Genomic DNA, 14,155 nt, shown 5'->3' with positions numbered 1-14,155 from the left:
CCGTCTTTGTTCTTACTTACTATAGAACTGGAAGAGTCTCAGAGAAAGTGCCCGCCCTGCTGGTATAAATTTGCCAACACTTTCCTCATCTGGGAGTGCCACCCCTACTGGATAAAACTGAAAGAGATTGTGAACTTGATAGTTATGGACCCTTTTGTGGATTTAGCCATCACCATCTGCATCGTCCTGAATACACTGTTTATGGCAATGGAGCACCATCCTATGACACCACAATTTGAACATGTCTTGGCTGTAGGAAATCTGGTAAGATGGAACACTGTCTCCTGATATTAGGATTGGAACGTGCTTTGCCTGTAAGATATCTTTTTCTGGTACTGAAAGCTGGAGTTTCTTTGAAAAGAAAGTAATAGTTAATTGGAAGACAAATGCTTCCACATATGCCAGGACACCAGCTGCTTTTCTGCTCACTGTTGTGATCCCTTTCCTCTTTCTGCAGAACTTTGAAGACGTCATTTAAGGGCTATTGGCAGAAAACCAATGTTGGCGACAGAATGGGAGGCCTGGTACAGTGGGTTGGTTTCAGCAGCCTGAGCCAAGTACTTCTGGATTTTTTCCTCATTCTGTTTCTCACATTGATTCCTGCATTGCTCCAGCAAATCAGTTCCCCTTTCACCTTAAGTAACATCTACCACAAAATAGGGGAGCTCTTATAGTACACTACATGTAACTATGGATTTGCCTGCTCTGTCAAGCCTTAATTACCTAAATGGGGACTATTTATGGGAAAGTTTTCACTCAGGGCTGGTTTCCCCCTCCAATCCAACTTCTAGGCCATTAAAGTATGTAGTTTAAAAAAAAAACAGATTACAAAGTGTGTATTCTGAAATTAAGTAGTTGTGATTTGAGGATTATGTGCTTTCTTTACTACAAAAATCAGGAGTTAATTGAATTTTGATAGATAGTAAAGAAGTAGTGGCCGGGCGCGGTGGCTCACGCTTGTAATCCCAGCACTTTGGGAGGCCGAGGCGGGCGGATCACGAGGTCGGGAGATCGAGACCACGGTGAAACCCCATCTCCACTAAAAATACAAAAAATTAGCCAGGCGTAGTGGCAGGCGCCTGTAGTCCCACCTACTCAGAGAGGCTGAGGCAGGAGAATGGCGTGAACCCGGGAGGCGGAGCTTGCAGTGAGCCGAGATTGCGCCACTGCACTCCAGCCTGGGCAACAGAGCGAGACCCCGTCTCAAAAAAAAAAAAAAAAAAAAGTAGTGAGAAAGAATCCCCTAGGTCACCTGGGCCCCCTAATTCCTTAGGTGTTAACCACAGGCATGTCCAGATCTGGCTGTTACCGTTTATTAATGATTTGAGCATGATTTCTACCCAGTTTCTCTTGTGTGTGCTCTCTCACCCTCTCTCTCCCTCTCACACAAACACACACACACGCACACACACACCACACAGTTTTGACTGTAAGTCCTATTACTATACTATTAGAGCACTACAGTATCATTTTCATTTCTCATTCTGAAAATCACATGGCAAAGAGATCCTTTGTAGCCCATTGTGTTCCCTGGTATACATCCAAGATGATTCTGTGGTCTTTCCAGTCTCCATGTCTGTGGTTGGTGACATGCTCCAGGCTCTCTGCTATGATGTAAACCCTTGTGTGCAGTCCAATGGAATGCCTGTAGTCTTGAAATGGGACACTCCCACAGACTGTCCAAGAAGTCTGCTGACTGGCTCTGAAAGGTGCCTGTTGGTGGGCACATGCTGTGACTGGCTGACACAGTACCTTGGCCATCAAGCAGAATTTTAAGCCTGTCAACAATATCATATAGATATAAGCTTGATTTTAGTAGCCAAGAGTTAAGTAATGAGAAATATGTCTTGTAATTTTTATTGTTGATGTTGGTGGTTCTGTTTTCCCTGTGGAGTTTTGTTTTTCTCACAATCTTTACTTTTCCTTACTTTTTACAGAACCAGTCTTTGATTTTCGAGGGATTTTGAAAGGCTTTTTCACCTATCCCCACTAGAACTCCAGTCAGACCAGGCTAGCAAATAATGTTATTTTTCCTGTCATGAAAATTTAGAGATTTAGGATGACATCTAAATTAGAATTGTAAGTATGCAGGACTTTGCTCAGAACCGTCAGCAAAGAAAGAGGAAATAAGAGAAGGTCGACAGCTAATATTCAGGAACTCCATGAGACAAGCCAACCCAGAACCAAGTTCTAGAATAAGAAAGCTCTTAGGTGGCAAGAGTTTTCAAACGGCAAGTAAATGTACAATTAGCATTGGGGAGGGAGGGTAGTATATGGTCCAGCATACTTTGTACTAGATGTGAGGGTAAAAGGAAAGAAATCAAGAATGGTGCCTAGATGTGGGGGTTTAATAACTGAGGGAAAAGTGGAGTGACTGCAAAGGAACTGGCTTGACGCGTAAAATCAAGAGTTCTGTTTTGGACGTATTAAGTGTCTGTTCACTGAGTGGAGATGCCAAATAAGGAAGTTGGGTGTGTGCTGGACCTCATGAGTGTTTTCTGAACAATACCAGAAACTCAAAGATATACTTTGCTGCCAGTCAACACGAGCGCTGAGATTGGCAGAAAGAACACAGAATTAGAAGTCAGAAGATTTGGGTTTTCATTCCTATTAGATACCGTATAACCTTAAATAAGTCATTGATTTCTGTCCAGAAATGTTTCGCATCTGTAAAGTTAGGATAATACCATGCCATCATTGGTTGGGAAGATAAAATGAGAACCTATACGGAAGTCTTTGGGATAGCTAAAAGTACCTTATAAATCTTAGGAACTGTGTTAGTATAATTCAATAGGAGAATTTTCAGAGATCCGGAGAATTGGGTAGAGCCTTTGACTGAACCTGAGAATAAGAGGATGGAAAAAAAATGAGACTGACTTGTAAAATAAAGTATGACCTTGTCCTGTGGTTGGAATGTGAGGCTTTTCCTATAGCCCTGATTGTGAGTTAAGTTGTCTTTGTCTGTAGACGTACAGAAAGGTGTTTTTAAAGAAAGATGAGAACAGTCTTCTGCAAATTGAAGATCCCTGCCTCTTCTACCCTCCCCAAAAGAGAAAATAATAATAGGAAGAACCTTAGAGATAATTCAATCCAATCCACATGTTTTATAGAGGAAATTGAAGCCCAGGGAAGCTGTGTGAATTATACAGCCTTTGTGTTATATAGTAGATAAATGTAATGATTCTTTCCCTGCCTTTTTTGCAACTAACTGAATACAATAGTAAGTTTATGAGGTGACTTTTTAAACATTCTGAATCTTACAGGAAAGTGTCAAGTACAGTACAAAACCTTCTTTTTTTTTTTTTTTTACAATAAAAGCCTTATCACCCCCAAATGCTTACAGTGTGTATTTTTTATACACAAGTACATTCTCCTACATAACCATAGTATAACTGTCAAAACCAGGAAATTAACACTGATACATTACAATGTTGTGAAATAAAGTATGACCTTGTCCTGTGGTTGGAATGTGAGGCTTTTCCTATAGCCCTGATTGTGAGTTAAGTTAAGGGTCTAATTCTCAGGCCCTATTCAAGTTTTACCAGTGATCCCAGTGGAATCCTCTATAACAAAAGGATGCAGTTTTAGGATTACCCCATTACATGTAGCTATCATATCTCTCTAATTTTCTTCAGCCTGGAGCAGTTCCTCAGTCTTTCCTTGACTTTCATGTCTTGACATTTTGAAGACTACAGGCCATTTGTTATGTAGAATTCCCTGATGCTTCCTTATGATTAGATGCAGGTTCTGCATTTTGGTAGGAATATCAGATAAGTGAGACTATCTTCTTCACTTGTATCTACCAGTTGGCACATAGCTTCCATTTGTCCCACTACTGGTGATGTTCATTAATCATTTGATTAAGGAGGTGTCTGCCAGGCTTTTCATCTGTGAAGTTACGCTTTTCCCATTTACAGTAAGTCCCCACTTAACATCCTCTATAGGTTCTAGGTTCTTGGAAACTGTGACTTTAAGCTAAATGATATGCTGTATAACAAAACCAGTTTTACCATAGGCCAGTTGATATAAACAAGAGTTGAGTTCCTATGGCATATAGTACATCATGTGGCTTAAAGTTGCTGTTTTCAAGAACCTATTGAGGACATTAAGTGAGGACTTACTGTGTACTTAATAGGTATTTGTGAGGAAGACCGTTTGAAATGATTTAAATTTCCTGTTCATTCAGATTTTGATTTCTTCCTTTATTTATATCAGTATGGATTAATGGTTTTCTATTTTATCTGAGTTATAATCCATTTGATGTTTAGACTTCCTCTGATGTGGCCAGTGGGAATCCCTTCAAGCTGGCTTCTGATCCCTTTGACATGTCTTCATCACTTCCTGGCTTTCTGGTACCACAAGGTATTCCAGGCTACTTTTGTGTTTTTCCAGCCCCAGGGCTGGAATCAGCCATTTCTCAAGAAGCCCTGAGTCTTTTAGTGGAAAAATGGCATTTAGAAGTAGAGATCTAGGCTGAGTATCCCCTGAGGCAGGAGGATCGCTTAAAGTTTGAGACTAGCCTTAGCAACACAATGAGACCCCATCTCTAAAACAAAATAGAAAAAAAAAAAAAAAAAGGAAGAGGTAGAGATCTGAGATCTAGGTATGCATATTGCCATGGGAGCAGCGTGCAGCCCCTCTCGGGACACGATGAGCTGTTTATATTGAGCTAGCCGTGGATATTGCAAACCATGAGTTGATCCTGTCACTTCCAGTTCTAATCCAGCACTGCAAGATTCTTTCTAGTTTTCTCCCTTTCTGTGTTTGTCACTCCTCCAACAATAAGAAACCTTGTTGCCATATCTTTGGTCTACTTATTTGATCAAAAAGCCACTGTTACCTTTTACAGCTTGGGTACCCTCCTCACCCTGTATAGGCTCTGGGTGCCCCCCACCCCTTCAGCACCCGAGCCGTGTCCTCCATGTGGACACCTGCTCTCACTCCTCAGCTTGGAACCCCCACCAGTCCAACTCACACATGGTTTCCACCCTGCTTAGACCCTCATGCCTCCCAGTAGGCCTTCGCCTGCATGGACATCCTTGTCATCCCACACCAGACTTTCCCCCGACATAGAAGCTCTGTTTATCCTGCACAGACTCTTAACACCCCTCACCAGGCCACCCCTCCTCACCCTGCTCATGCTACCACCTGTCTATGTGAACACTCCTGGAAGTTCTCACCTGGCCCAGTGACTTTATCCCAAACTAGGCGACACCCTCCTCACCCTGATGAGCTCTCACACCCTCACTGTCCACCTCCCTGTTTGGACACTTTCCTCACCCCACTCGGGATCTGACACCCCACATCAGGCCTTCCCCTACATGAGTCCCTCCTCAGCTCACCTGGCTCTGGTACCCCTTGTGAGTCTTCCCCTGCGGGGAGTCCCTCCTCAGCCCACTCCGGGATCTTCTCCTGGAGACGGTCTCTTTATCTTGCTTAAGCTCTGACTCTCTCTGCTAAGTCCCCCACCCCCTTAAGTGTGGACGTCCTCCCATCCCACTTGGGCCTCAACACCTATGTGGGGTAGCCACTCATACCACTTCCGACTGCCCATCCTAGACTATCACCCAAAGCGGATGCCTCTCCTTGGCCCACAGGCTCAAGACAGCCCACGCCAGGCTGCTGCCCTACATGGACCTCCTCGCTCCCCTCCATGTCTGACTCTCCTTGCTGGGGCGTGCCCTTCCTGGGGCTCCAGCACTGGGCAGCAGCCTCCCTCTACCGGCATGCCCACCTACAGCCTTCAGGACTGAGTGGTTCAGGGGGAAGGGGATGGAAAGAAGAGCTAGGGTTTAATCTGACATGTAAGTTTAAGTTCTCAGATTCTAAGCAAAAGCAAAAAAGCAGAAAGTTATTTTCCTCCTTCACTAAACATAAATGAATGTTATCATTTCTTAGTTATAGGTTACCTAGATTTTCAGCTAAAAAGAATTCTTTTCAGGTTTTAATTTTTCTTTCATCTGTGCTTCTATAGCCCCATATGGATACTTCTTTTTAAATACTTGTCACATGATTTTTAGTTATTGTTCTGTCCCCTACTGGTTGGGTAACCAACCACCTTAATTTGCAGAGGCCTGAGGAAGCCCTTGCAGTTTTTTGTTTTTTTTTTAATTTAAGTTTTAGGGTACATGTACACAATGTGCAAGTTTGTTACATATGTATCCATGTGCCATGTTGTTTTGCTGCACCCATTAACTCGTCATTTAGCATTAGGTATATCTCCTAATGCTGTCCCTCCCTCCTCCCCCCACCCCACAACAGTCCCTGGAGTGTGATGTTCCCCTTCCTGTGTCCATGAGTTCTCATTGTTCAGTTCCCACCTATGAGTGAGAACATGCGGTGTTTGGTTTTTGGTCCTTGCGATAGTTTACTGAGAATGATGGTTTCCAGATTCATCCATGTCCCTACAAAGGACATGAACTCATCATTTTTTATGGCTGCATAGTATTCCATGGTGTATATGTGCCACATTTTCTTAATCCAGTCTATCGTTGTTGGACATTTGGGTTGGTTCCAACTCTTTGCTATTGTGAATAGTGCCGCAATAAACATACGTGTGCATGTGTCTTTATAGCGGCATGATTTATAGTCCTTTGGGTATATACCCAGTAATGGGATGGCTGGGTGAAATGGTATTTCTAGTTCTAGATCCCTGAGGAATCGCCACACTGACTTCCACAATGGTTGAACTAGTTTACAGTCCCACCAGCAGTGTAAAAGTGTTCCTATTTCTCCACATCCTCTCCAGCACCTGTTGTTTCCTGACTTTTTAATGATGGCCATTCTAACTGGTGTGAGATGGTATCTCACTGTGGTTTTGATTTGCATTTCTCTGATGGCCAGTGATGATGAGCATTTCTTCATGTGTTTTTTGGCTGCATAAATGTCTTCTTTTGAGAAGTGTCTGTTCATGTCCTTTGCCCACTTTTTGATGGGGTTGTTTGTTTTTTTCTTGTAAATTTGTTTGAGTTCATTGTAGATTCTGGATATTAGCCCTTTGTCAGATGAGTAGGTTGCAAAAATTTTCTCCCATTCTGTAGGTTGCCTGTTCACTCTGATGGTAGTTTCTTTTGCTGTGCAGAAGCTCTTTAGTTTAATTAGATCCCATTTGTCAATTTTGGCTTTTGTTGCCATTGCTTTTGGTGTTTTAGACATGAAGTCCTTGCCCACGCCTTTGTCCTGAATGGTATTGCCTAGGTTTTCTTGTAGGATTTTAATGGTTTTAGGTCTAACATTTAAGTCTTTAATCCATCTTGAATTAATTTTTGTATAAGGTGTAAGGAAGGGATCCAGTTTGAGCTTTCTACATATGGCTAGCCAGTTTTCCCAGCACCACTTATTAAATAGGGAATCCTTTCCCCATTTCTTGTTTTTGTCAGGTTTGTCAAAGATCAGATAGTTGTAGATATGCGGCATCATTTCTGAGGGCTCTGTTCTGTTCCATTGATCTATGTCTCTGTTGTGGTACCAGTACCATGCTGTTTTGGTTATTGTAGCCTTGTAGTATAGTTTGAAGTCAGGTAGCGTGATGCCTCCAGCTTTGTTCTTTTGGCTTAGGATTGACTTGGTGATGCGGGCTCTTTTTTGGTTCCATATGAACTTTAAAGTAGTTTTTTCCAATTCTGTGAAGAAAGTCATGGTAGCTTGATGGGGATGGCATTGAATCTATAAATTACCTTGGGCAGTATGGCCATTTTCACGATATTGATTCTTCCAGCCCATGGGCATGGAATGTTCTTCCGTTTGTTTGTATCCTCTTTTATTTCATTGAGCAGTGGTTTGTAGTTCTCCTTGAAGAGGTCCTTCACATCCCTTGTAAGTTGGATTCCTAGGTATTTTATTCTCTTTGAAGCAATTGTGAATGGGAGTTCACTCATGATTTGGCTCTCTGTTTGTCTGTGATTGGTGTACAAGAATGCTTGTGATTTTTGTACATTGATTTTGTATCCTGAGACTTTGCTGAAGTTGCTAATCAGCTTAAGGAGATTTTGGGCTGAGACAATGGGATTTTCTAGATATACAATCATGTCATCTGCAAACAGGGACAATTTGACTTCCGCTTTTCCTAATTGAATACCCTTTATTTCCTTCTCCTGCCTGATTGCCCTGGCCAGAACTTCCAGCACTATGTTGAATAGGAGTGGTGAGAGAGGGCATCCCTGTCTTGTGCCAGTTTTCAAAGGGAATGCTTCCAGTTTTTGCCCATTCAGTATGATATTGGCTGTGGGCTTGTCATAGATAGCTCTTATTATTTTGAGATACATCCCATCAATACCTAATTTATTGAGAGTTTTTAGCATGAAGGGCTGTTGAATTTTGTCAAAGGCCTTTTCTGCATCTATCGAGATAATCATGTGGTTTTTGTCATTGGTTCTGTTTATATGCTGGATTACACTTATTGATTTGCATATGTTGAACCAGCCTTGCATCCCAGGCATGAAGCCCACTTGATCATGGTGTATAAGCTTTTTGATGTGCTGCTGGATTCGGTTTGCCAGTATTTTATTGAGGATTTTTGCATCAATGTTCATCAAGGATATTGGTCTGAAATTCTCTTTTTTGGTCTGGGACAGTCCTTGTCAACAGGTACGAGTTGATCACCCTAACTGGAGATGCGGGATGCAGGACTTTCAGTGTGAAAAGTGGCAAACCAGGATGAGTTACTTACATTCTGGTGACTGAGTTCGTAAGGAACCATTATTTTTCATGGTCACATTTTTTTTTTCATGTCTCCGTTGCAGTACACATAGAACTTTTAATCAAATTGAATTTGATTAACTTTGGGCGAGGATCTACTACAGAACAGGAGCTGACAAGCCCTTTTCTGAGCACAAAGAGAGGAGCATGCCATACGCTCATCACTTTCAAATAAGCTAAATTTTATCTGCAAATGCAGTTAGGGCTGAAGGAGGTGTGTGACTTCTCCCCAGACCCCATAGTGACGCCCAAGTGAAATATACCCCAATCTTAGGACTATATAGGCCTTACTTGTTGACCTGGCATTACAAGTTATCAGGCATATGACCACGGGCTTGTCCAAACTAGACTAGGTGTGGCTCATGCCTGTCATCCCAGCTCTTTGGGAGGCCGAGGTGAGAGGATTACTTGAGCCTGGAGTTTCAAAGCTGCAGTGAGCTATGATCATGCCACTACATTCCAGCCTGGGCGACAGAGCAAGACCCTATCTCAAAAAACAAAACACAACAAAACCCAAACTAGAAAGATATGACGACTGTGAATTCAGAGTATTTTATAGAGAATAGAGAACCATTGTTTTATAGAATATTCTGAGGAGATCAGGACTCCTTTATATTCTTAAATATAAGTGCTATGTCTATTGATATTTATCATATTTGAAGTTAAAACTGAGAAAATTTCTAAACATTCATTTTGTAATTAAAGAATTACAATAATATAGCTAGGTGAGTCCCAGCTACTTAGGAGGCTGAGGCAGGAGCATGGCTTGAGGCCAGGAATTTGATGCCGAAGTGCTCTAGGAACACGGCTGTGAATAGCCATTGCTTTCTAGCCTGGGCAATATAGTGAGACCCCATCTCTACAAAAATAAAAAAATTAACCAGACATGCAGGTCATCCCTATAATCCCAGCTACTCAAGATGCTGAGATGGGAGGATCACTTGAGCTCAAGATTTCAAGACTATCCTGGACAACATAGCAAGACCCCATCTGTAAAATAAATAAGTAAATATCACAATAATATACCTATTACACATGAACATAAATAACATATTGGTGTGGGGAAACTATATTTTTTAAGAAAAACTGGAAGAATGGCATTGTTCGACATTTTGCAAATATCTTTCATGTCTGGTTGGTTGGTTGGTTGGTTTTTTGAGGCAGAGTCTCACTCTGTTGCCTAGGCTGGAGTGCAGTGGCACAATCTCGGCTCACTACAACCTCCGTCTCCCAAGTTCAAGCGATTCTTCTGCCTCAGCCTCCAGAATAGCTGGGATTATAGGTGCCCACCACCATGCCTGGCTAATTTTTGTATTTTTAGTAGAGACGGAGTTTCACCATGTTGGCCAGGCTGGTCTCGAACTCCTGACCTCAGGTGATCCACCCACCTGGGCATTCCAAAGTGCTGGGATTATAGGCATGAGCCACCGTGCCCGGCTTCATGTCTGGTTTAATAGAAGATAGTTAGATTCTCTTTTTCTGCTTCTACATTCAGTCTGTTGTGATATGTTATTTTAGCTAAAGTATAGGAAGAAAAGCTTGCCTCACACAGATATGTACTGTAGTCCTCTCTTATCCAAGGGGGATACATTCCAAGGCCCCCAGTGGATGCCTGAAACCTCAGTTAGTACCAAGCCATACACACACACATACACACACATATACACATATATGTATGTATCTATGTATATGTGTGTATGTGTGTGTATATATATACGTGTGTGTATATGTACAGCCACGTACCACATAACAACATTTCGGTCAGTGACAGACTGCATGTCTGACAGTGATACCATAAGATTATAATGGAACATATATAAAAACTTGTTATATGCCATTTGATATTGGCCTTGCAGGCCAAGTAAGGGAAATGATTGATGTTGAGTAAAGGTGCTGGGACATTTGGCTTTCCGTATTAAATATATATATATATATGAAAAAATATATGTAAGTCCTAGGTTGGTGTAAGTACACTCTTTAATGTTTATACAATGACTAAATTGCCAGCAACACATTTCTCAGAACATATCCCTATCATTAAGCAATGCATGACCATACTGTGTTTTGTGAATCTGTTAACCAAGATGGCTACTAAGTGGCTAAAGGGCAAGTAGTTCATACAGCATGGATACACTGGACAAAGGGATGATTCACATCCTAGGAGGGATAGAGCAGGACAGCTCAAGAGTTCATCATGTACTCAGAACAGTATGCAATTTAAAACTTACAAATTGTTTTTCTAGAATTTTTTATTTAATATTTTTGGACTGTAGTTGATGGTAGCTAACTGCAACTGCAGAAAGCAAAACCACAGATGGGGGGTACTTCTGAAGTTGGAAAAGAGAGGACCATGTGCTTCCTGAGAGGGTCTTAGGGACTCTAAGGATCCTCAACTACCCTTTGAGAACTGCTGCATAAGAACATAAATTCTAAAGTGAATATTTGATGACATTCAGGAGAACAACACTGTCTTAGTAATGTTACCACAACAGAGTACCATAGACCGGGTAATTTATAACAGACAGAAATTTATTTGGCTGACATTTCTAGAGACTGAAAAGTACAAGGGCATGGTGCCAGTACCTGGTGAAGGCCTTTGTGCTACATCATCCCATGGTAGAAGGCCAAAGGGCAGAAGAAGCTAACAGTGAGAGAGCAAGAGCGGGCCAAACTTGCTTTTATCACAAAGCCCACTCTTGCCATAACCAGTCCTCTCCTGCAATAACATTAATCCACTCATGATGGCAGAGTCCTCACATGACCTAATTACCTCTTATCAGACCTTGCTGCCCAACACTGTTGCATTGGGGATTAAGTTTTAATACATGAACTTTGGGGGACACATTCAAACCATAGCAGACACTTACATATAATTGCTGATAACACTGCATGTAATTCTTCCCTTTCTCCTCTTTGAGAAGCATATCACCGTGCAAACAAGAGCATCATAGGATAACCTTAAATCTGCTCTTCACAATTTTTAAAAAAGCAATTCCTTCACACAGCTAATAGTTATAGATGTATTTTGACACACACCCAACTGATGGCAACACACCATGTGTTGAAGCAACATGGTGGCTGACCTCTGTCACAGACGGTTCTTGATGCCTGGGGCCGTTCATCCTGGTGATAGGCAACACCACGTAACTGTGTCATTGTTGATTTCCCTTAGGAGCCAGAGTTCCCACAGTGTAGATATTCCGTGGTCAATCAGCCAGTGCTTGTTCATGAGCACTTCCTGTGTGTTTAACAGGAACCAGTGGGATAACAAATCAAGTCTCTACTTGGCGTGTGTTAGGCAGGCTAGCATTTCTATGTGGAGAAACCTCCGATGGGTTTACACTAAGAGTGAAATGTATGTCAGGATTTGATGAGCTGTCTGTACTTTCCCTGAACTCACTCGGAGGGATGTTCCATCTATAGATGCTTAACTTGTACTGTGAACTTTGATATTACTTAACTGGATCTCTTTGTGGAATTTTTTTTTCAATTTTAGAATATTGCATCTTCAATTTAGAAACATGAGGAACTACAGAAAAGCATATGAACACCAAAAACCTGTAGCCCACTTACCCATTTTGATGTATTTCAGTCATCATTCTGTTTTTTTATTGCTGTTCATTAATTCAGTATATTTCCAAACAGCATCTATAATCTAAGTATTTTTTACTATTTTTAAATTTGTCCTCAGACTATATCTTCAGTTTTCCTTAAACTGTTTCATATGGAAACTTGGTAAACAGGTAGTTACAAGTACTAATATATTATGACAGTTTTAAATCTATTGTAAAAATAAGTCCTCTCCTCTAAAAACATAATATTCAATAAGAGTCTGTTATTATATGGTTAGCCTAGAATGAAGGTATTGGTTTTGTCAAAACTGGCATTCATGGGATTTGACTTTCATCCTCCATATCACCTCCTAATGCCTGCAGGATACAGAAGGCATCGGGAAGTGCAAGCACTCTGTCAGCAGAAAAATGGGAGATGGTAACATAGGGAAGATGTCATTTTTGCACACAATAAGCTACAAATCTAAAACATTTATTACGTCATTGATTATCATATTGAAAAAAATTAAAAGGAAGCACCAGAGTCTCCAACAATAGGAAAATTCTTTGAGGATATATTTACCCAATAGAATTTTATTCATTATTCATTTATTTATTTATTATTTATTTATTTGATAGGGCTTGCTCTGTCGCCTGTGCTGGAGTGCAGTGGCACGATCCACTGCACTCCAGGTTGGCTCACTGCAACCTCTGCGTCCCGGGCTCAAGTGATTCTCTCACCTCAGCCTCCCGAGTCCCTGGTACCACAGGTGCACACCACCATGCCCGACTAATTTTTGTATTTTTTGTAGAGACGGGTTTTCACCACGTTGCCCAGGCTGGTCTCAAACTCCTGGACTCAAGCGATCTGCCTGCCTCGACCACCAGAAGTTTTGGTATTACAGGAGTGAGCCATCGTGCCCAGCCACCAGTAGAATTTTACACAGGCAGTAAGAGTGAGAGTTGGGAGAACTGTGTAGCAACGTGGATAGACTTAACGATAAGTGAAAAATCAGGCCCAAGATATTATGTATTCTATGATTTTCCAACTCTGTCAAAATACATGTGTATTTGAAAAAAAAACCAGAAAGAGAATACATAAAAATGATAGTTGTATGCAAGGTGGTGAGATTATAGATATTATTTGCTATATTTTGCACATTTTGGCAATATTGTATGCTTTTACACCTTGCGGCAAATGTCTAGGTTTGGTAAGATATAATGTCAAATTAGCATTAATACTTTATTTTTCTAATCTAATTATAACGCGAGTGTTTTTTTAAGCAAACATCACAAGTATTATATACATTCAAAATGACTGCTGACCCTTTGAAAGGAGTCGCCTTGTGTAATATTGCCATTGCTTAGCATATTTTCTCAACTGCACTCTTGAACAGTTTAAATTGAGTGGTTCTGGCGACAAAGATGGGAACTTTGGGGCCGGGGACTTCATTCAGGAGGAAAAGAAGATTTTCCTGCGTCAGGTGGGGTTCTCATGAGACATCCAGGTATTGATATCTTCAGATGCAGAATTTAACTAAAGTTAACTCTTGAGGTTTCTTGGACATGTTGTATTCAAAAATAATGATAAAGGCATTCTCTTTCTACTATTTATTTTTCTTACCCCCTGCATCCCCCTATTTAGGTTTTCACTGGAATTTTCACAGCGGAAATGTTCCTGAAGCTCATAGCCATGGATCCCTACTATTATTTCCAAGAAGGTTGGAACATTTTTGACGGATTTATTGTCTCCCTCAGTTTAATGGAACTGAGTCTAGCAGACGTGGAGGGGCTTTCAGTGCTGCGATCTTTCCGATTGGTATTCCATGTTTCTCCAATTTCTTTTAACGTTTCCTATCTTGCAGCTACTAGAAAGAGTTCTGCATAAATTAATTTGATGATTTAAA

At 41.2% G+C, this 14,155-nt stretch overlaps 1 protein-coding gene across 1 annotated transcript in view; it reads left to right on the top strand.

Annotated features, from left to right (window-relative positions):
* The window catches only part of SCN8A (sodium voltage-gated channel alpha subunit 8), a 156,138-nt gene that overhangs the window by 87,804 nt on the left and 54,179 nt on the right, over positions 1 to 14,155 (top strand). Inside the window, exons 13-14 of the mRNA XM_058433740.1 lie at positions 26 to 264; positions 13,894 to 14,067. Of these exons, the coding sequence (XP_058289723.1) occupies positions 26 to 264; positions 13,894 to 14,067 (413 nt within the window). The remainder of the gene's footprint in view (positions 1 to 25; positions 265 to 13,893; positions 14,068 to 14,155) is intronic.

Source organism: Hylobates moloch, unplaced genomic scaffold (assembly GCF_009828535.3).
Source record: "Hylobates moloch isolate HMO894 unplaced genomic scaffold, HMol_V3 SCAFFOLD_22, whole genome shotgun sequence".
NCBI classification, from domain to species: domain Eukaryota; kingdom Metazoa; phylum Chordata; class Mammalia; order Primates; family Hylobatidae; genus Hylobates; species Hylobates moloch.
This window is presented reverse-complemented; position numbering and strand designations above follow the sequence as displayed.